At 32.4% G+C, this 23153-nt stretch overlaps 1 protein-coding gene across 3 annotated transcripts in view; it reads left to right on the plus strand.

The window, feature by feature from the left end:
- The window catches only part of GlnRS (Glutaminyl-tRNA synthetase), a 238513-nt gene that overhangs the window by 202180 nt on the left and 13180 nt on the right, over nt 1-23153 (plus strand). For all 3 annotated transcript variants that reach the window (XM_089596796.1, XM_089596797.1, XM_089596798.1), the window contains one exon: nt 17258-18254. In XM_089596796.1, the coding sequence (XP_089452922.1) occupies nt 17258-18254 (997 nt within the window). The remainder of the gene's footprint in view (nt 1-17257; nt 18255-23153) is intronic.

Here is a 23153-nt window from a genome sequence, read left to right on the forward strand (position 1 = left end):
AATTTTAGCTTGCAGAGAAAAATTTTCTCAGTTAAAAAAGTAATACATGTAATACTCACAATTTAGTAAAATGATAATGATCATAAACTTTTTCATCATTTTTAATAGACTTCTTATATGTGTGACATATATCAGCATCGAAAAAATCAAGGTCCTCTTCTTTAGTTAATGATCTCATTCGCACTGGATTGTTTGCATGCTTTTAATCTAAGGTGAGATTTCGCATTTCTTTCACAAACCAAGTAGCCGGATCTTCACTGCTTTGAGTTTTTTTTCTGTTTCAAATGTATCTTGATTTCGCGTTATCAAAATTGCACTTTACATATTATCCAACACTTAATACTTATAGGTGTTGTATTGCAGGCTCACTATTATGCACAGGTTTTAAGAAACACTCAAAGTCTGCATACATTATGAATGGTACACTATTTTTATTTATATGATTTTCAAATTTAAAAATTTTGTTATCATATCTCGGCAAGCTTATTTAACACTTATTTACTTTAACACACTCCATTGTATGTATTTTGAACTTTTCATCAGTTGTGAAGTAATGAAGAGAGCGGTCACGAATATATATATTTTATTTTCATGTCTTGTTATAGAACTTCTTACCGGGCCAAAAAAGTCTTTGATCCAAACGTAATGGTATTTTATATCATTATCAGCACTATTATCACTGTCTTGGCTTTCTTCTAAATGTTCTTCCCCACCTTCTTCTACCTCATCTTCATTCACTGCCTCAGCATTAAAAAATCACCATGTTTTTTGTTAATATTTTTTCTTGCTTTTTTTGATTTTTCTTTACTTTGTGTATCAATATAACAATTTTGTAAAAGCAGCAAGTGAATATATTTCTTCCTTTTTTCTGATGTCAAATGTAGGGGTAAAGTTTCATAACTATTATTACTTTTCTCCAAAAAATATACGTTAGCAGACACATTATTCTGTTTTCCAATGTTTGTAACTTGCTTAGGCTGCACTGGAAAGGTGATCCCCTCTAAATTGTAACTGTTCCCGTATTGTATATATATATAATTTGACACTCTGTGCATTTTTATTCACTGGACGTAAAGCTGACAAAGTGCCCCATTAAAAGCATTGCTGATCTGCATTCTGCACATTCACGCAAGGTTTTTTTTCTCGATAGTAGTAGGCAGTTCTATGTCAGAACTACCACTCATTACATTGTTCTTATTGACATTTATTACTAAATTTAATATTGAGCGTGGAGTCCACCCAGAATCGCGCTCCTAAAATTCTTTTATGCCTGTAAAAATGGGCTTCTTGACATTTGTTTCGAACCATTAATGTAGATTTGTTGTATGAAAATTACAATCTGACAGTGTTTAAATATTTAACTTTGACAGACTTTGTGTCATTTTTCACCATCAAAAACTCTGCTGCTAATACTGTATTAATTTTTAAAACATTCTGCTTTTCAAGAATTTTTCGCATTTTTAAAATAAACATTTTTTTTGCAGACTTTGCTGAATTCGCTGTGTCTATTCGCACCCTACATCCACATGTACGCATGCGCCTCGCTTGCTTCGCTCGCTCGGAAAAAAAACTTGGACCTTATAAGTACCGGACAGTAGAGTTGCCTACCGTGCGTGCGTGTCCACTATATCCACGTAAGTACGTGAATATACGGTGCGAATAGACACTACGTAAGGGATTTTACATCTAAATGCCTACTATTTGCCATAAAAGCCGTTCTTATGCGATTTTTAGAAGTACTAGTAAGATCTTTACATGTCACAGACTCATCATCATCTTAAGTGGCTGATTCTTCATCGAGTCCTGATCCTCGTACTTCTAGCATTTTATAAAATGCTGCCAAGAACGTGAATATTGACACTCAATATTCAACAACTTTTTTCATTGGCAATGACAATTTTGCAGACAGCTTAAAGTTGGAAATACTTTAAAACACTATTTCACTATTATCAATAAAATCTTGTATCTCAGTCATATTATCACTGTATGACAAGCGTTGGCATCCTATTCATGCTATGTCACAAAAAATCACAAAACGCTTCATGGCGTCGGCATTAGCAAAATTCTCGCAGAGTTGCTTCATCATGCTTACAGCTTGCTTTAACGCATGCAAATAAATGGCACGCTGCTTGAACTTTTCTTATATACTTATTTACCTCTGCAAAAGCGATACGAGTGATAACTAGTGGTGACTAGCAGTTGTATATAAAGAGATCACATATCGATAGAGGGCTTAGTTGACTAATAATTGTCACAACGTTGAGATGTCAAAACACGAGATTGAAGTTCAAGGCTTTTAAACTATGCACAACGAATTTATTTTCAAAGAGGTCGCTATTATACCTTCACAAGAAAATTCTATTCAGTCAGTTTTTGTCTTTAAGCACCCATATTCATGAGCATAACTCTTGCCTAAGAACAAATGTAAAAATCAATGGTTGGAGTTTAATTAATCACGATCTTCCTTGCAGCTCGGAAGAAGTTCCCTACAAGGATTCTAGCTATAACCTTTCGAGCAATTATTAGAGAAGATGATATTATTAACGTAAAAGGTCTTAAAAAATTTAATGGTTGCGCCGTGTACTATTTAATAGGTACATTACTCATAGTATGATCCATAAGCTTTACTAATTATTTGAGTAATATAACTATTTTTGTAGGTAAATTTATGATGTCAAGCAGTGTCCATATTCAGAAAAAAATCGTGTGAATGATATCTAATGCGTGAATCACCAATTTAATTTAGCTAATTGGACTGCGCGAAATGGTATGGCTTTAAAAAAATAGAATTTAAAAGAGCAGCAACGACAAAACCCCTTTAAAGTAACTTAACCCTATTAACTAACTCTATTCGCTGGCGGGGTACCGAGTTGAAGATAAGTAAGCCAACGTTAAGATACGCATTTGGTAATGAAATGCATACATATTTTCTCTGGCAACTCGCATCATCCACTGTGCCTGCTTTCGAGAAAAAAAAATATCATGCTGGTACATAATACGCCTGAGTAAGAAGTGGTGAATCATCGGTCACAGTGTTATATCCGAACTTCTATAAGTGAAGGGCGGAACTCGTGGATTCGTTCTACAAACAAATAAATTTAATTTTTTGTTTGACGGCAACCAGCCATCGGCCCAAAGGACTTATTTGCTTTTACTTACAGTATACTTTTCTTTGAAATCGTTGACTCGGCGTTGTGGTGTTAGGTTTCACCGAGCAATACGTATGGAATGGTGTACGCTGAGCTAGCGTTGACTTATTGATAGAGGTTATGTCTTATGTCATACGGTAGTAGCGTATCTTATTCGTCTTATTATTTCACCTCCTTGTAAAGGTCTTTGTAATACAGTATCTATTTTATTTTTCCTCGATATTTAATTTATTCGTTAAGGTAAGAATTATGTGTCAATCAATTAGAATTATTAGATCTTAAAATGTTTCATATAATTGAGTGATTGAAATGTTTTTGGATTAAGAAAATTAATTTAATCAACAACCAAGTTATGTCTTATCTGATAATTTAATAAATTTAGAAAAGCGTGAAATAGTTAATTTTACAAATAGTATACATAATAAAGTTTTGGACTCGCATTTACAATGTCATACAATTTGTAGTTGCCTTAACTTAACTTACTTCTATGATCGTTGATTAGCCGCTGCTAGCGCGCACGTAGTCGCAAGATCTTACAAGGTTGACCGCAACGATGTTCCTAATCCTACACGAGAGCTCTCGTGGTGATGACAATAATTAGGCTTCTGCTTTTGGAACCCAAGTCAACAGTACTTTCTTTCTTGTTTCTCCTTGATTCACTTTTTAGGTAAGTTTACAGTGGCCTGGTTTGCTCAAGTTTTTCTCACACAGTTTAGTCACAGAACTAAGTCTTACATTTGCTTGAAATGCACGCTTTTAACACGTAGCTTAATCACCGAACTAAGTTTTACATCTGCTTAAAAGACGTAACAGAACTCACTCTCCAACCTTTATAGTTACTTTAGAGCACTTGATGAAAGAGAAAATGCGAATATTTTTATGTGCGAGGAGTTTTTGTACTCTTGCGTTCAAGGAGGACGCCTCAAGTTGGGGATCCAAACGACCAATCAGATCTTAACCTAATCACCCTCGGCTGACACGAGCACAGTCGTGGTGCAATAATTTCACGTGTAGTTCGAGTTTTGCGATGGTAGCTTATTTCAAAAGAAGTTACATGTCACGCAATTGCAGAAAGCAACATGGCCCAATCCCGCCTCATCCACTGCCTCTATCAAAAGTTGTAACTTTCTAGGTCTATTTCGTGCCTTGTGTAACGATAAATAGAGATATACCATTAAAATACATCATTTTTTGACGAAATCTTGCAAGTCAAAGATTTAGCAAAGATTAAAGACAAAAAGTAATCAAAGTCCAAGCTGTAGGTTAATCTCAAATAGAAGGTTCAACAGTAGAAATAAAATTTTCCTCGTCACCTAGTTTTGGCAGATTTTTGCTTATGCATAATAAATAAGACATGAGTACAAACACTTACTTCTTTAGTCTTACTTTTTTTTTAATGATTTATTTTAATTAACATTCTATTTAATTACATTAAAGAAATATAGAATTTTATTTTCATTAAGAAACCATCAACTTGTTTTCTGGAATAAACAAATAATTATTTAATTGGAATCATGCAATTACCTTATAAGATAATGCCGTTAATGGCAAATTTGAGATATTTCAATTATAAAAAAGACTCTACCTGTTCTGACAAAAAAACTTCAAAGTTTGTTACAATAAAACCTTAACTTCAATCTACTTTTCGATGAATAGTTCAGAATCAAGTGAACCATACAAATAAAAATAAAGAAAAGTTACCCGATACATAAACAAATGCTTATAGTGATAAGGATTATGACAGACATATTTATTGGTGAATGGAATTGAAGGTTATTATGGTCGGTTAGTTACGATAAAAAAAATAAGAGAATAAATTTTAGCGTTCTGAAGAAAATACAAACTGCACCTACACCCCCTACTGAATACTATGATGGCACTTACTTGAATCAAAAACAAATAAAGTTGATTCCGTCATCTCCTTAAAATTTAATCTCTCCTAGTAAAGTCAATAAATTAATTGATAAAACAATGTACATATTTATTGCTAACGGAATGCTATGAGAGCCAAGTTTTCTATAAACAAAACAGAAATTGTCCCACAAAAATAAATTACGCAACTCTAACGATGAACTGTACAAAATTACTTTATCACCTATTGAACAAAATAGTAGAGAAAATAAAGACGACCGTCAATTTCATTCAGAAAACGTAGAAAATGAAACTGACCAAGAAAACTTTTAATGAAAATATTTTATTTGAAACGAGCCATACAGTAGTATTTAAGTACCCGTAGGGGTTTAACTTATACCAAAGATAATTACACCTATTTTACTTCAGAAACTGTAGGTCTAAAATCAAGAAACAATAAATTACTTTTATAATCAGACATTATTTTGAGTAAAAAAATTATTTGATAAAAAACCAAAATTACGAGATGTCATTTTCACTAGTATTGAATAAAAACTTTTATGTCTGAACAACACCTAGCACTTTATGAACGTGCTTTATAGTAGATGACAATACTAGTGCGCAGGGAAGGCGATTGACGCATTCGTGTCAGTCACATAACCTCTCGCATGTGTGGTGTATGCAACTTTTCGACACGCCATGCACGAAGAATGAGATTTAGAGCCATCTAATGTGGATCTGCAAAGACCTTGACGAACACATTCACTCGCACGAGTACGCAGCACATGCTGTGAGTAGCGTGTGTGAACCGAGGTCTTTAGAGCCACAACAGATGGTTCATAATCGAATCCCCGCGCACAGCGTATCGAAAAAAATATTGAAAGTTCTATCTAAGCAAAAGAAGTTAACACTATGTTTTTCAAGAAAAGGTTAAATCACTGATAATCACACTAGAGGATAAGTGCTATTAGTTTTATTTGAAGAATTACATTGTCTTATGAATACGGTACTCACGAAGCTCAACCATCGCAAGTACTGAACTAAATTTTCTTATTTTTTTTTATTCGTTTTTTAAGTTTTTGTTTAAGTGAACTACATGAATTCAGTACTTATTTTTATAGAGCTTCGTTCCTCCTGTGGGTCTGGGGACCCCCTTGTTACCTGAGAAATTGTGTGTCTTTATACTCATGTCATCTTTAAAGAACTTCGTTCTTACCGTGGGTCCCACGACCCATTTATACCCCCTGGTTTGTTTCTTCTAATTTTTTTTTTTTTTTTTTCATTTCTTGTTTTATTTATTTTTATTTTTAGATTTTTTTTTTTTTCCTTACCTTTTGTATTTCATTTTTTTTTTCATTCCATTGAATTGATTCATGTCTGTTTTGATTTCATGTCATTTTATTTTTATATTTCATTTCATTGAATTTTTTTTTTTTCTCACTTTCATTTTTTTGCAATTGTATAGCCAATTTAAACAGTTTTGTTCTATTTTTGTATTATTACTTAATGACATTTTGCCATTATTTATTTATCAAATTCAAAATAAGCGCCCTTAAAAACCATTAAAATGATATTTAACTCGAAATATACATATGTAATGATCTTAGATAATTTATTTATTATTGATTTAATAATTTTCTGTATTTATATGATTATGTGACATTGTAACATAGTTTGTTTGTCGAATTCGAAAGAAGTGCCCTTAAAAACCATTGATACGTTCTTCAACTCTTTTGTATATGTTTATTTCAATAACTTATTTATTTATTAAATAATTTACTTATAACAGTTATTATTAGCATTACTTTAATGCCAAAAAAACATCAGGTTTCAAAAAAATTAGTTGGTATTTTATGCATCAAATGCATCAAATGCATAAAATACTTATATTTAATGCGGAATGAAGCGCCTTATTCGATTTAATCTACATAATCATATTTATGCTGATTATATTTTTTGTTTTTTTAAATTTATATTTAGAAAAAAAATTTTTTTTAGAAGCAACAGACTTCTAGTAAGCGACTTCCGTTTTATGAAAATCTGCCGTTTTTTAAATTTCAGCCCCGCAAGCACGCGATATAAAGAACTTCGTTTTAAAAAATAATTCAACAAATTATTTATCATTAGTTGAATGTATTATCAGTGAATGCATATGAAAATGAAAAATAAGTTACGAATCACACGATATACGAAGTACAAGAAATCGAATTTCTGTAGTCAGCAGCGGTCGTAGCAGAGTGGGTAAGGTACTCGACTCGTATGCAGAGGTCGAGGGTTCAAATCTCTCTAATGGAAAGTGTTTTTTTTTTTTTTTTTTTTTTTTTTTTTTTTTTTTTTTTTTTTTTTTCGAATTGTAAAAGAAAAAAATTCAAAGTCAAATAAAAACTATTGTGGAAAAATAAAATTAAAATTCGTTCAAAAATGAATTGCTTTGGAGTGTGAAGGGGGATGTTGGGCTAAGGTATGCAGGAGAGTAGGGCGGCACGGTTAGAAGATATACGGTGGGGTGAGGGGAAGTGTGTAGGGGACTGATGATGAGGGCGGCGGGGTAAAGGGGGAAACTTAAGAGGAAGAGACTTCCGGTAAACCACTTCCGTTTCATCAAATCTGTCGTTTTTAAAATTCCAGCCCCCCGAGTACGTGACATAAAGAACTTCGTTCTAAACATTTTCGATTTCGTTCAGCTCTCACTAGTGCATACCACCGACAATCCAGTGGTTCGTTTAAAAGAAGTCATCCTATGTTGTACGTTTTTTTCGACGAGTATATCCTATGTATATTAAACTGACTCTTGCTTTAATGTTGTCTATCAATCACATTTAATTAAATCGTGGAACTGAATACTCATAATTATATGCACAGACTCTTGATTTCAAACATTTCTTTTTTTTTATTTTTTCCGTACGTTAACACTTATTTTCAAATCCAGTACTATTCTGAAAAAAAGTTCAGCTTCTTTTTTAAGGATGGCAGTTCGGCTATGACCACTAATTTATTATTTTTCCTCATTATAATTGTTATGAACTGTAGGACAATCTTGAGAGATTGTCAATGAACATATGCGACTTGAAGATCCATCTTAAACAATGTTCCGATAGCTAAGATGGTTACGGTTTATGCTGCTGCTCCAATTCTTTTGCTATCTTAGGATCGATCCCACTTGTCGGCAAATTTTTTTTTTTTTTTTTTTTTTAGTGCAGTTCATCATTCTGGTTTAATTTCTTTCATTTATGTTTTATTTAAATTAATAAACAATGTTTCAAACACCTCTTTTCCTATATGTTAGAATAAATATATGTTTAATACTGATTCTATTAAATTAAATAACTAAACAAAATTAACGAAATAAGATTTAAAACTTCTTTTTGTACCCAGAATATAAATACGTAGCAAGAAAGAGAATTCAAATAATACAGTAAAAATTATTCCTAGCCACATGATCATAAGACAAGCACCACTAGAATTGGCAAGATGGGTTTTAACCAAATTATTGGGATTTATTGATGCAGATGATAAAGATGAAATAATTGAAAACATAATAAAACTTACCAACTCTACACAAACAATATCATATTTAGAGGCAAAACAAAGTTGTGTTATACAATTATATGTCAAAAAAATATGTATGGAGTTAGAGAAAATTAAAATATATAAAGAAAAAGTTTTAAAAATTGGCAAGTTAAACGGAAGAAGCATGATGTTTGAAGAATTACAATTGAAAATTTGATATAAAATAGAAAAATTAAAGTAGACCAGATTTCTTAAAAAATCCCTATTGTTGAAGTTAAATTCTTACAAAACGTTTATTAGTGCAGTAGAAGGCATGTCACAGGGACACCTTCATCCGTTTGTAATACAAAATGAACAACTATCATAAATTTGTAATGAAATTTATTTATCGAAAAAGAGAATAGACTACCTTGAGACGATTCAAGCGTAACACTTATACGGCTGCATGTACCGTCTGAAACGACTGTGCAGTAGTTATAGATGGTTAAGTTGAAGTTAAACTTAGGTTTTCTTTAATAGGTAAATAAAAGATCAGTATTTCACCAAAGATAAAAAAATTTTATTTTGCTGTCGAGAAACACCTATTTTTTGAGATAATATACATAGTCCTTGTGAATTCTCGTTGTTTATAAGCCGATTTACAGGAGCATTTAAGCCTTGCAAAATAGCCCTATATCCACTTACACCGTAAATTTAGATAAGTTCTCATTCTTAATTTTTTCAGCTGTTTTACCTCAAGCTCGATTGAATAGGTAAAGATTTTCTCATTTTTACGTACTTCTTAATAAATTTTTTTGAAATGCAATATTGAAATATAGTTATTCTACGTACTGATCCACAAGTGATCGCTTATCAATTTCTTATTTAGTGTTAACTTGGAGGACGACTATAATTTAACTAATCTATTTTATGGCTCTGGATCTCATGGAAGCCAAGACACACACATGTGTGTTTGTTGATTTTCAATCTTTGGTATACTTGTTATTGATAAAAGGGCATGGATGGTTTCAAGAGTGCTTAAAAACAAAAGTGCCGCCATCTACATATGGTATATATGTAATGAGATGAAATACGATAATAATTGTATTAAAAAGATTTCTTGTATATCTCTTGAAATCGCATCAAATTTCGAACTTATTAACAAAAATTAGAATTATTTTCGAAAATACCTACTCCAAATCGAACTTGGAGTAAAACAGCTGAAAAAATTAAGAATGAGAACATATCCAAACCTACGGTGCGAGTGAACATGCGGCTCCTCAGTAGCTGAAGCGGTAGAACAACTGTGTGGAAGACGGGAGGTTGTGCGGTCGATCCACACCCTGGGGGGATATTTTTCTCATTCTTACGTATTTCTTAACGAATTTTCTTGAAATGCAATATTGAAATATAGTTATTCTACGTAATGGTCTTCAAGTGATCGTTCATTAATTCTTAATTTATAATTTTTACCCTTACATCGGCATTAAAATTATTTATGGAAGGAAAACTAGCAGTTTTTAAAATAAGATTCAAATAGTAAACGTTATGAATGTAGTTTTCATTTTAGAAATGTTGAAAGATTTCAATCAAGAAAATAATTTATCAACAAATTACGAAGAAAAAATTGTAGCAGAGGTATTGTTTAATATTATTTTAAGTTCTGTAGAAGTAAGAGGTATGGATGTTAAAGTGGAAGAGTCATTGCAATCTGACGATAGTTTATACCATCTGATGATATTTCTATGTAGAAAAGACTAATATGTAGAAAAACAAATAATTGATTAAAATATTTTTAAAAAGCTGTGGAATTTTTGACAAGTGGTACTCAAATAAAAAGTTTTGCTACGGTTGAACACCGATTTAACAAATTGAAAACATCTAGACAACTATATAGATGAAAAGATGAAATTGATGCAAATGGCAATAGAATAGATTTTGTTTAAGGATAATTGAGAAAGAATGTTTGGAGAAATTTAATGCAGCAAGAGATAATAGAATTGCTAGAAACAGCTTCAAAAACGACATTAAAAGATTTTAAAGCACCAAAAAAATGGCTGCAGCAATTTAAATATCGATGTAATATATTGTCGCAGAAGATTACTTAAGTAAATACAAAAAAAGCTCTTCATAGTACACAAAGTTTTTTTAGATTAAAAAGAAGTGTTTCCCATAGCTGTTAAAAATTCCATGAAGACATATGGTTGAAAGCAAGTATACAATTCAGACCGAAGTGGATTTAATTATGAAGTACACAGTGCCTGTGCACTCAATGTTGAAAAACAAAAAACATCTTGAAGGAATCGTTCTATCAGTGCATTGAACAACCCACTCCTACACAATTTAACCAGTCATATCAGCTGAAGGAAAACTTGTGTCCTATTCTGTTGGTTTTGCAAGAAACAAACAGCGAATCCGGATCAATTGTAAAAAGTAATTTATTTCCAATTGAGAACGTGCATGTCATGACTTCAAAATCTAGTAAATTAACTAAGAAAAATTTAAAAATTTGGGCCAGAGATGTATATTTTCAAAAAATGACTGCAACAAGTGTATTACTATTAGATTTATTGAGAGGTTACTGCCAAGATGTAATTTACCAAGTAAAACTAGAAACAAATACTTTAATACTATTATAAATTCCTGCAGGTACAATAGGTCAATTTCAACCACTTAATGTGCATGGCTTCCGTACGTAGAAAAATTTTATACGTACTTTTTAAGATACTGTCTAACTCTTAAGCGAAGATGTTAATTTACATGATAGAAACAACATGAATAAAATGCAGTCACCTATGCATAACCAACTGTCAAGTCCCACATAAAAAAAATCATTCTTATATGCTTGGTACGCTGCAGGTTACATTGAAGATCGGCCAAAGAAAGGACTAAATCCGAAAGAATTTTGTTTCAACTCTGATTATGAAAATGTGACATATGTGGTAAAAAGGCTATTATAACGTGCTTGTGACACAAAAACACATTATGTTCAATCCATTTTTTTAATGATTATCATCATTGTACATAATATAATGAGTAATTGTAAGTTATGATAAGTAACAATTCTAACATAATGTAACATACATATTGTACACAAGAATTAAACTAGCTACATACGAGTCAACAAAAACAATTAATGCAGTTCAAGATATGTTTTCTTTTTTAATTCTATAATTATTAATGAGATCATCGCAGATTCATTGAACATAATAGAATTGATGATTGTATTGCAATGATGTTAACCGTTTATTGCGTGCAAAAATAAACAAATAAGTTGATTTACACATCAAGTGTGATTCTCTAAATGTATTAAGGTCTATTTGTTCAGTTTTTATTGAAAAAAAGACCCTGTGCCACCAAGTCGATGGTGATCTCAAGCAGCTTTAACTTTGTTTCTTTCTAGGCTGGTGGTAGGGAGGCTGTCGTGTGTGCTACGAGTGCAGTAGTAGTCAACCTACCAGTTTTTTCTTACGCTGCATAGCCGCATATGCGTGCGTTACACACGAGCGCTGCCTCCCGCCCCGACACCGTGAGTGCTCTCCCCTTTTTCTCTGAGGCTTCGTCCCGTACTTATCTTCTCTTCTTTGCTCTCGCTCGTTCAGGTTTGTGTCGGAGACATACCTTAGTACCTTACGTAAGAAGCAACTTGCTGCAGAAGCAGCTCCAGAGCTGTCGTTTCTTCGTGCAGTTCGTCTGTCTTACCTTACTACAATTTGCTGCTTGAGTCCAGTCCTCAGCTTGGTGAGCCATAATCCGTTATTATAAGATAAAACAAGCCTTCATTGACTTTGTTTCTTGTTAAAAAATATGTGCTCTTATGGAGTATTATTTGGCATTGTATTTATTAAATACAGATTATTATTGTGTATTAATATTCTATTGAGTTGATTTTATCACAATAAGACCCTCGCACGTTGGTTTTATTGTTTTATTCCTGCATCTCAAATTCCATACTAAAACACATTTTGACTACTTGCTAATGCCACCTACTCAAGACCTCAAAATAAGTCTTGGGTGAGCCAAGCAGTACACTTAACACTGTTCAAATGAAAAATTCTAATATCACTGATTCACTTGGCACTATTCACAAATTTCTTTCTGTTACTATTTTCATAAAACATAAGTGATTCCCGTTAGCAAACAAATAAATAAGTAGACAAATAAATACAGACGATAAATATTTTAAACATTTAAGAAAAAAAAGTGAATTATAAAGCCTATTTTCCAGTGTACTACAAAAAATAGGCTTTTTCTCCATCTGTAATTTGGAAGGTGTGCAGTTTTAATAACACACCATTGTCCTGTGTGGGATATAAGGGTCCCATGATGTATGGTTATAAAACACATGCCACCGGCCTGTCTGTAGCTTAGGAGTTAAAAGTTTTGCTATTTAAAGTCAAAAGCTTTCGGCCTGTCTGCCATGAAAGGTTTGGAATTTCGCTATTGAAAAACACAGGCCTTTGGCCTGTCTAAGGCTCATGATTTACAGGTTTTATAACTCAAATTCATCAGCTTTCGGCCTGTCTGGGGTTTAGAGGTTAAGGATTTTGCCGTTTTAAGTGCACAGGCCTACGGCCTGCCTGCGGTTATTGGCGTTAGGGGTTTGAGATTTATCAATTGGGGCCTTCTGCCTATCTGGGGTTCAGGGGTTTCAGATATTATACAATAACGGTTTAAAGCATAAAATATTTCAAATTTTCAAAAATTTCGTAATCAGTAAGCTAAAAAATTTTAGTATGCAGTATGTTTTTGAAATTAAGTCTTTTTTTACTTTGAGTCTGCCATATTGGATCCACCATTTAGAATTTGCAAAAGCTGACGACGGATTCGTAATCAGTGACCTCAAAAATCCCTATATCCAAACTTTAAACGAATTTGGATTACTTGAAACATGTATTCATCGATTTTTTTCTGTAGGATAACAGTCATTAAAATGCCGAAACATGTCAATTTTATTTTTTAATTTTGTGTTTTAAAATTTTTTTTTTTTTAAGCTTTTTTATAATTTAGAATTTTTTGTTAGATATTTTTTTGTCACAAAAAAAGTAGGGTTTCACCCAATTAAAAATAAGGGATGCAACCCCTACTACCTAAAACAATATAAAATACTTGTCCTTTGCATGAGAAATAATCACTTTTTTTTTTTTTACAATAAAATATAGGGTTAAAGCCGAGATATTTAGGAAAAACGATTTTTGGGGATGAACTTAAGGGGTTTCTTATACCCCTTAAAACTGCGTATAAGCCGATAAAACGCACTTGTCTAATATTTCTGGATACTTCACCACATATCGAAATTTTATTAAAATTGGCGTCTGACAATTTGGATACTCCCCTTTTTAGATATGGTCTCCGAAAATTGGCCACATTTAGATATGGACGTTTTTAAACCTCCATACCAAGGTGTGGTAAAATAGTAATATCCATACCTAGATATAAACGTTTAATTCGGCCATTGGCCGTTTTCAGAGTATGCAACAGAAACACACACATACATACATCCACACACGCACTAATTAATGAGACTCTGCCTCCCTATGCACTTTGCATACCATACCCTGTAATTATTGGTTATTCCATGCCTTTTTAGGTGATATAAAATATAATTGCAAAATAGTGCATTTGTGCAGTACGAGAGAACTCTTATTTAAAATAGAGTTGATAATTCTACTATGGAGCCTATCCCAAATATTGGGGGGTCTGAGCCATGATGTAAGAATATAAGGTGTGGCGTTGCGCATCTATTTTGATTGACCAATCAGGAACGCTTTCATCGTGCCGCCCTGTCTGTCTGCGAATTTCAAAAGCTTTTAAAATATAAAGCATATTAACATCAAGAAACTCGTGAAACAATATATGTTTTTTATTTCAATATTTTCATTCAAGTTGTTTCAGTGACCAAACGTACAATTCGTGAATATTCACACAGAAAAACTGACTAAATAGGTAATCATTCATTAATAGACGTACATGTATATTCATACGTATGTCTATATCTATATATATGTCTCACTTCGAGGTGGATGCGGGGGACAGATTTTAGTTTCAACTTTGGCCACTTGGTTTCATTGAACAGACTTTTTGGCGCTGTAGTAGTCACATCTCCCTCAAATATGGCGTCGTGATAGAAGGCGCAGAACGGCACGAAAATGAGACCTCGGAACGCCACACCTTATATTCTTACATCATGGTTTGAGCTGTAGTTACAGAAATATTAATAAAAGGTTAATGTACACCCATAAACTGTTTTTTTTTTTTTCCATGAATTTGTTGAATAATGAAGCTAGCAAAATTCTTTAAGTCTTAACCACTGATCCTTTGATGTAATTGATACGTTAAAAGTGAGGTTGCCGTATTTCTGAAGATTTTTTTTAAACATTATTTTATTTTATTTATTTTTTTTTTTTTTCAAATCTTGTCGTTACAATTTAGTTGTTGCATCGAAAAATGATACCAACAACAATCTTCTTGCAATTAACTAACTGTGCTGGTGTTGTTACTCACAATTGTACCTTTGATTTACTGGTATAAATAAGTGGACCAAAATAACAACTATACTTGTATAACTACTCATGCATGCTGAGAGTGAACTTACATCAGTGGAACTTAAAAACAATTTATAGGTTTCGATACCAGTTCTCTTACAATAAGAAATTTACTATTGATAGTATTTTTTATGTACCAACAAAACTTTATAGAGAAATAGAATATAAGGAAAATACTATGGATCTCTTCTAATCATGAAGTTTTGGAATTCCTGAAGCATATGTACATTGGACTGTGGCTATCTACTTTTTTCTACAGCCAACCGTTGCCTCGTTTGATTATCTACCTTTTTCACTTTTCCAACTTTTAAAAACAATAAGTAGATTTCTTCTGGTGATGTCTGAATCTCTAGGGGAGTCCTTTTTGAAGAAAAGTCAATGCCTGGTCAGCTCATCAGCTAAAGTCACTATTGATTTCAAAAAGATCGGTACAACATGTCAGATGGTTTATTGGAAAAGATTCTTTTATTAAACCTTATTATAGCTAGGGTGTGCTTGTAGTGAGATTGAATTAAGTTTTCAGCAATGGAAATTTAGACTAGCTCGAAAAAAATATGTTGTAGAGAATTAAACAATGCCAATCATTTGTAATAAAATCGAACAAAAAATGTTTTCTGCTAAGACTTTTAAAAAAATGACAAAAATGGTGAAACACGGTTTGTGGTCGTAAACGAACAATAACCCTTAAAATACAAAAAAAAATAAAAAATATAGGAGTATGCGTTCCAAAAAGACAAATAAAATAAGCTTCGATCGATCCCAATTGGTCCAGTGGTTTTCTCTAGGCAAAAACCTCATTTTTGAGCCGATTTACAAAAATTAATAACTCTCTTTTGCATTAACATTAAGAGCTGAAATTTGGCAGAGTTGTAGCTTTAGTAGTCTTCAACAACCACACCAAATTTCAGCAAGATCGGATGGATAGTTTTTTTAAATCGCAGCTAAATGCAAAAAAGGTACTCTAGCAAAACGGCCTTATAAAACTTGTTTACAACGTTAGATGAAATTTTTTATGGGATCATATTCTTCTTTAATACTTACTCTACAACTTTACCAAAGTATCAAATTTTTTTGCTATGTGGAAGTTGCTTAAAAAATGATAATCCGCTTGGGAATTTTTTGTGCACGGCGGTACGGCGCGTGAGGAGCAATGAGCCGCCGTAGCCGCTAGTTCATAAACCACTTCCACTCTCTGAAGCTTGAGTCCGTTGTTGTCGACCAAGTACGTTCCAACTGCAAGCGCTCTTAAAAATAACGATAGTTCAGGAATGAATAACCAACTTCCACACTGCAAACAAATTCGATACTTTAGTAACCTGTAGAGTAAGTATTAAAGAATATGATCCTGCAAAAAATTGCATCTAACGTTGTAAACAACTTTTTTTTAGGCTGGATTGCCAATATACCTTCATTTTTTTGCATTTAGCTGCGGTTTGCAAAAACTATCCACCCGATCTTGCTGAAATTGCGGCACCTCGTAAATAGTACCCACAAAGATGAATGATCAAGTCATCTGAGGGGAACTTTGCCAGGTGCCCGCACGAAAAGCTCGCATACTTGGGGAAAAGGAGAATAAGTATGGAAAAAAAAAACAAGGAAGGTACAAATTAGGAACACAAGATAATTGAAAATTCAGTATACGTGTAATCTAAATACTACTATTTTCAACCTACTAAAAGTTTCATAAAGGTACCTAATTTCCTCACGAAACTGAATGTTTTGAAAAAAAAAAAAAAAAAAAAAAAGACGTATTCTTTGACACTGTAAGGCTTATGAAAATTATTTAACTATTTAATTAGTCCTTAGGCATAGTTACTATTTTCCAACTTTTATTTTTCTAGTACTACTAGGGTGTGTCAACTGGTTCTTTAACGTTCAATGTTGTAGTTCCATCTGATGTTAAATATTAGCATCTACAAATTGATGTACTGAATATTTGAACGAACATTTTGACATCTAAGCTACATGAATTTAAAAATAATCAATTATTAATTTTTAATGAAAACTTGGAGATGAAGATCTAAAGTAGTTCTCATTATAGAACCATAAGTATTACATTATTTGCGTAAAAAGTATAAAGGGTCTGTTTGTGCAAGAATATTTATTCGTTTTTTTAACTGCATCATTCAAGCTGCTTTCTTAAATGATAAAATAACATAAGAAAACTGCATATTATTTCTCGTTTGATGAAAAATATTTATTCTTTTGCATAATTTTTTCCAGATACGCTGCGGCATTTAACGGATATTGTAATTTACGATATGATGACACAAATCCAGAAAAGGAAGAAAAAAAGTTCTTTACTGGAATCTTAGATATTGTAAAATGGCTTGGTTATGAACCTGCGAATATTACTTACTCCTCTGATAATTTTATTACTTTATTTCAATGGGCAATTGAATTAATTGAAAAAGACTTAGCTTACGTGTGTCATCAGAGTATTCTTCAAATAAAAGGATTCAACCCACAGCCAAGTCCTTGGCGATACAGACCTACATCAGAAAGCTTAAATCTTTTCCAAGATATGAAATATGGATTGATAGACGAGGGTGAAGCAACATTACGTATGAAAGTTACTCTTGAAGAAGGGAAGCAAGATCCAGTTGCATATCGAATCAAGTACTCTTATCACCATAGGACGAAAAATGATTGGTGCATTTATCCTACGTATGATTTCACCCACTGCCTTTGTGATAGCATTGAAAATATTACTCATTCATTGTGTACAAAAGAATTTCAATCAAGAAGATCTTCTTACTATTGGTTATGTAATGCTCTTGATATCTACTGTCCAGTGCAATGGGAGTATGGAAGATTAAATGTTAGTTATACTGTTATATCAAAAAGAAAAATTTCTAAATTGATAGAAAAAAAAGTAGTTGATGACTGGGATGATCCAAGACTGTTTACCCTTTCAGCCTTACGACGTCGTGGTTTTCCTCCTGAAGCTATTAATCAGTTTTGTGCTCAACAGGGCGTCAGTGGAGCACAATCTATTGTCGATCCTTCTGCTCTTGAAGCAAACGCTAGGGACTATTTAAATATTACGGCAAAACGATACATGGCCGTTATAGAACCCCTTAAATTGACAATATGCAACTACCCGTACAGCAAACCTAAAACTTTGAACATACCAGACTTTCCCGCTGGAACTAAGGAAGGCAGTCATCAAGCTGTTTTCGATCACGTCATCTACATTGATTCTTCTGATTTTCTGGAGGTTAAGCTCACTTTATTTTCTAATTTTTCTAAAATATTGGCTGTTTTATCCTGTATTTTATTTAGCTTAAGAATTGTGATTTTTTAAATTGAAATGCTGGCTCATTACAAATAAGTAAACATGATCCTGGACAACTTTTTTTTCATCGAACATAATAACTCAATACCTTAGTAATGAACTCAAAAATCTACTCCTTATTTCGAAATTGACTGACTTAAAACATACCTATTTTTCAATCATAGAAATTTTTAACATTTTACGATGCTATCGAAAGGTCGATTTAAAAAAAAAATCTTTCAATAACCCTTCTATAATGCTTTCTTTCTCTAAACGTGAGGCAAGGAATATCATTTATAAAAACTTAAAATATTTATAATTTTTTCATATAAAAGATAATTGTATGAAAAACAACTTGAAAAACAAACAATTTTAAATAGCCCAACATACCTACATAGTCCTTTAATCTTCATCAGATAATTAACTTTTGCCAAAACTTGCGTTGGAAAGCGAATAAAAAATAAAGTTTCTTTGTTAATTTGTGTTTTCAAAAAGTAAAACTTATTAATAAAAAAAGGGCATAGTGGCGTCCTTTCTGAATACATCTTTTATTATAGTCCCAGAATATAATTATTTGTGACATGTTTCTCGTTCATATGCCAGCCTATTAGGCTAAAATTAATAACAAAATTTACATCTCACAACACCAAACATAAATAAAAATAGACAACAATTCAAGAGATCTTTCGTCTTGAATTTACAAGTTAGTCACATTAAAAAGGTACACAGAAATTTATATAAATATGTTTTTTGTTACAATGATTTTTTCTATTTAATTAATTGATGAAGCATGTTACATACCTATATTTTTATAGTATGTTCATAATTGTATAGTTATGTACAGTAACTAACTGAAATTCAAAAACCATCGGCAGTCAGTGTTTTGCCCCACGCGCAACAGCCTTTGCTTGACAATTTTTAGAACGAAGTTTCTTTTATCGCGTCATGAGTTTTGGGCGCATGGAAGCTAGACCGAAAAAGTGTAACAAGACTTTTTTCCGACCCTACTATAGTAATACAGCCGTGTATTAAGCTATATACATTGCTGCAGGCAGCTGTCTCTCTCTCTCTCTCTCACTTTCTTCACCTCGCGCTATTGCACCGTACATGATTTCACTGGCTGTAAAAGTGGCCGTTTAGTTTATTGCCCGAAAAGACAAAATACGATTCAATCGCATGTTTTTTAGTAAAGAACAAATTGCTTATTCTCCTATAGAATTTCCCCAGAAATACAGGAAAAGTAGTTTTGTCCGAATCAGAAGTTCACATCATTTATTTATTTAAAAACTTGTGATTAGTTGCCAATTTTTTATTTAGATTTTTGCTTTTATCTCTGCTTTTGTTACTTGCAGAATAATTTTACGACCGCCAATCTGTTTGTTATCAAGTTTTTTACTTAATTAACGTCTTTGTGAATTCATTATTTATTATTATAACACACTAATAGTATCAGAAGGTGAAAAATTTTTTTTGATCAGTATAGAAAAAAAAACTACCATGTCTATGAACCACATTTGAAAGTAACCGTGAGAAAACGTAAGTATAGCGTTGCACAATAAAAAGTTATTTTTAAAATTAGGGAATAATTATTAGTTTTTGTTAATTAATTTTTTATAGTGATAATTTTAAGTGTCATTAAAAACCTAATTGTTGGTATACAAAAATAATTATGCTGTTGTGTTGACACAGTCACAATTAATGTTTTTTTTTCTGCTTTCGTAGGACATGTGCTAACACAAAAAAATGTATTACTGTACTCGAACCTAATACTCAAATACATAATATACTCAAATAACTGATATTTCATCCTACACTTTATGACTGTACGTCGCCAACGTCTACAAAAATGCGAATAAAACTTCGTTCTGACCGGATATCCTTGGACCCCTCAAGCTTGGTTAATTTTTTTACGTTGAATGTTATTTTGGTTTTAATGCTATAATGTCTCTGCATATGTAAATAGAGTCAGTTGCTTGTCTGTGCGTAAAAATCAATAGTATTTAACTTAATTTTTTTTTAATCACGCGTTATACATGAAGTTCTTTACCGAAGAAAAAAAGGACTTTTTCTACAAAAATTCGCAAAAATTTTTTTTTTTTTTTAATTCTTTCAAAGATTGTGACAGCCCTTAAAAGATTTTAAAAATAGGAGATGAAATATAGACTTAAAATTATTACAGAAGTTTTGCTGAAAAAGAATAGAGTTGTAAAAGTTAATTATTTGACAAGTATAGAGTTCTCATAGAATACAAAAAAGTGAGACTTCTGGCTAAAGGCGTAAGGAGGATGGAAAAAAGGAATATAAGAACAAAGGGACAGAAAAAAGTACCGAAATGTGGCTTAAAATAAAATAAAAACTTATAAAAACAAGGCCCTTAAAATATAATCTGGGTGCATAGCTGACATAAAAAATTTCAAGATGACTACAAAATACTTGTACGAACTTGATATTATTGCACTGCGAGAAATATGGATGAAAAAATGTAGCAAACGTGCTTGATAAGGGAAACTAGATGAAAGTTGTAAATAAGAAAAATTGTGCGACCATAAGAAAAAATAAAAAAAGAAAAAAAAAAGAAGACTTTGTAGTGGAAGGAAGAGAAAAATTGTTGAAAAAACAGAAGTTATACTAAGAAAATATGAGATTATGACAACGGGATCCATTTTAAGAGATATTACTAAGCTAAGCTTTTTTTTTGTTCATGATAATGTTAAAGTTCATATTGAAATAGAAAAATTTAAAAGTTGAGTAAAAGAAAAAAATTTTAAATGTGACTATTTTAGGCGATCTTAACACGTGAATTGGAGAATGGCAAATCAACAATGTTAGAAAATAGGAGTATATGGTTGAATTACGCTATCGTACAGGTAACACGTATGGATCAGACGCGACGCATACAAGTGATCCCCTAGTGAGAAAAAGTGAGAAAAAAGTGAAAAGGAAGCATTAACAAAAGATCAGAAGGAGATTATTAGCAGGAACTGTTATTGAAAGCTTATACGCCCATATTTCTAGAAAATATGGGAAAATTAACTGCGGTAAAGAGGGTGACCGGGAACGCAAAAAAGATCGTGGGCAAGACAAAGGAGAAAGGACAAGAGAAAATAAGTAAAACAAGGAGGAGAGAGATGACCGATAAAAGGCATCATGGGAATTGAAGAGACTGAGGAGAAAAATCATACGGAAAACATTTTAGCATCAGAAAGTTCTGGGTTTGAAATTGCAGTGGGCAAGAAGAATAAAGTAGAGCACACGCTTGTCAGAGTACAAAGCGGACCAGGCACAGGGACGTATCCTAGACAGCACCAAGAAGTGGCAGAAAATAAGATTACAGAAAAGAAGAAATTGTCACTAGAAGAAATTGAACAAACAAGTAAAGAAGAAGTAGGGGAAAAAAGGCACTAAGATAAGAAACAGAGTAGTTCTGGTAGTTTGTGTTATGTAATATGGTTCGTAGTGTCAGAAATTGTAGAAATAAACTTAAACAAGGAGCAGCAGAGGGCAGAAGGAGTGGTAGCATCAGAGGGTTAGCAAGAGAGGGGCACGGAAAATGACTTGCCGAAAAAGCATCAGAACGGCAAAAGTATAAAAAAATACACCTTTATGAGATCGACCGTAAACGCAATGATGGGGTAAATAATAGGACTGAAGAAAAATTTAACAATGGTAACTGAGGACAAGAATACAGTATGCGCAGAGGTACAAAGTTTAAAAGTGGAACTAGATAGGGTTCTTAAAAAAAGGGAAAAGTTATCGAGTAAAATCATATGATAAAAAATAGAGAAAGTTACAAGTAGGTACTACAAATAAATCAAGATGCGAGATTCAATTTTCAAATACAGAGATAGCTATTCCTAAAAGCGCAAATGGTGAAACTAACATTAAAAAAAATAGGATTAAAAGCATCAGTAGAGAGGGAAACAACACAATTCAGCAAATAACCGAAGAGGTACTTGAGACTAGGGATTTACAATAAATCGATGAACTTATCGAAAACAGAAAAGACTAGCCCCAAATCCCAGAAGCACTTAGAACAAGAGAATCAAAGTTAGATATGAAAAAAAGACAAAAAAAGGATAAAAGATACCTGTTCGAGCAATTTTATTTTTTTTACCAATTGAGAGGGTTCAGTATCTAAAATTTCGGTAATTTTTACTCGTAGATTTATTTTCAAGTCTGTAAATCCGATTCATTTTAATCCACTAAAAACTTTTTTTTATTTTAAATGTAAAAGAGTGAATTTAAAAAAAAAATACATCCAAAAATTTTTTTTGTATAATTTCATGGTGTTGAAAACGCTTTGGTTGTTTGAATTAAAGTCAACTATGAAACCTACCACTTAGTATGTTTCAAGTATGACCACGGTATTCTACGTCCAATTTCCCATTGAAAATGCTTTTTTTATAAATGGAGAAACGATCATTGTTATTGCAAAAAAATCAATTGAACTAGCGCGGTACTTGATGTCAATGCCTCAAGTTGCAAGGTACTCGTTGTTTTCTGGGTTATAGTATGATATATATATATATGATGTAGTATGTAGAAATGTCGTGTGATGTTATTATTATGTAATGATTATTTAATTCGATAGTATCGTTTATCATTATAAATTTTTAAAAAATAGAAAAAAAATAATTATCATACAATACCTGTCGTTTAACAAGACAAAAATCTTCTTTTTTAAATTCTGAATCTTTCTGCCAACATGCTTTCGCTGACAGATATCCCACTGACAGCGATAACTTGTTCTGCGACTCGTTTAAAGGCTCCATCTATTATTTACTTTAGCTGTTATTGCAATTAGGCATTGGGGCCGGTCTCTCACCAATCTGTGCGACAAAG

Source organism: Copidosoma floridanum, unplaced genomic scaffold (genome assembly GCF_036245765.1).
Source record: "Copidosoma floridanum isolate Cflo_tuat_1 unplaced genomic scaffold, Cflo_Japanese_pri ptg000030l, whole genome shotgun sequence".
NCBI classification, from domain to species: Eukaryota; Metazoa; Arthropoda; class Insecta; order Hymenoptera; family Encyrtidae; genus Copidosoma; species Copidosoma floridanum.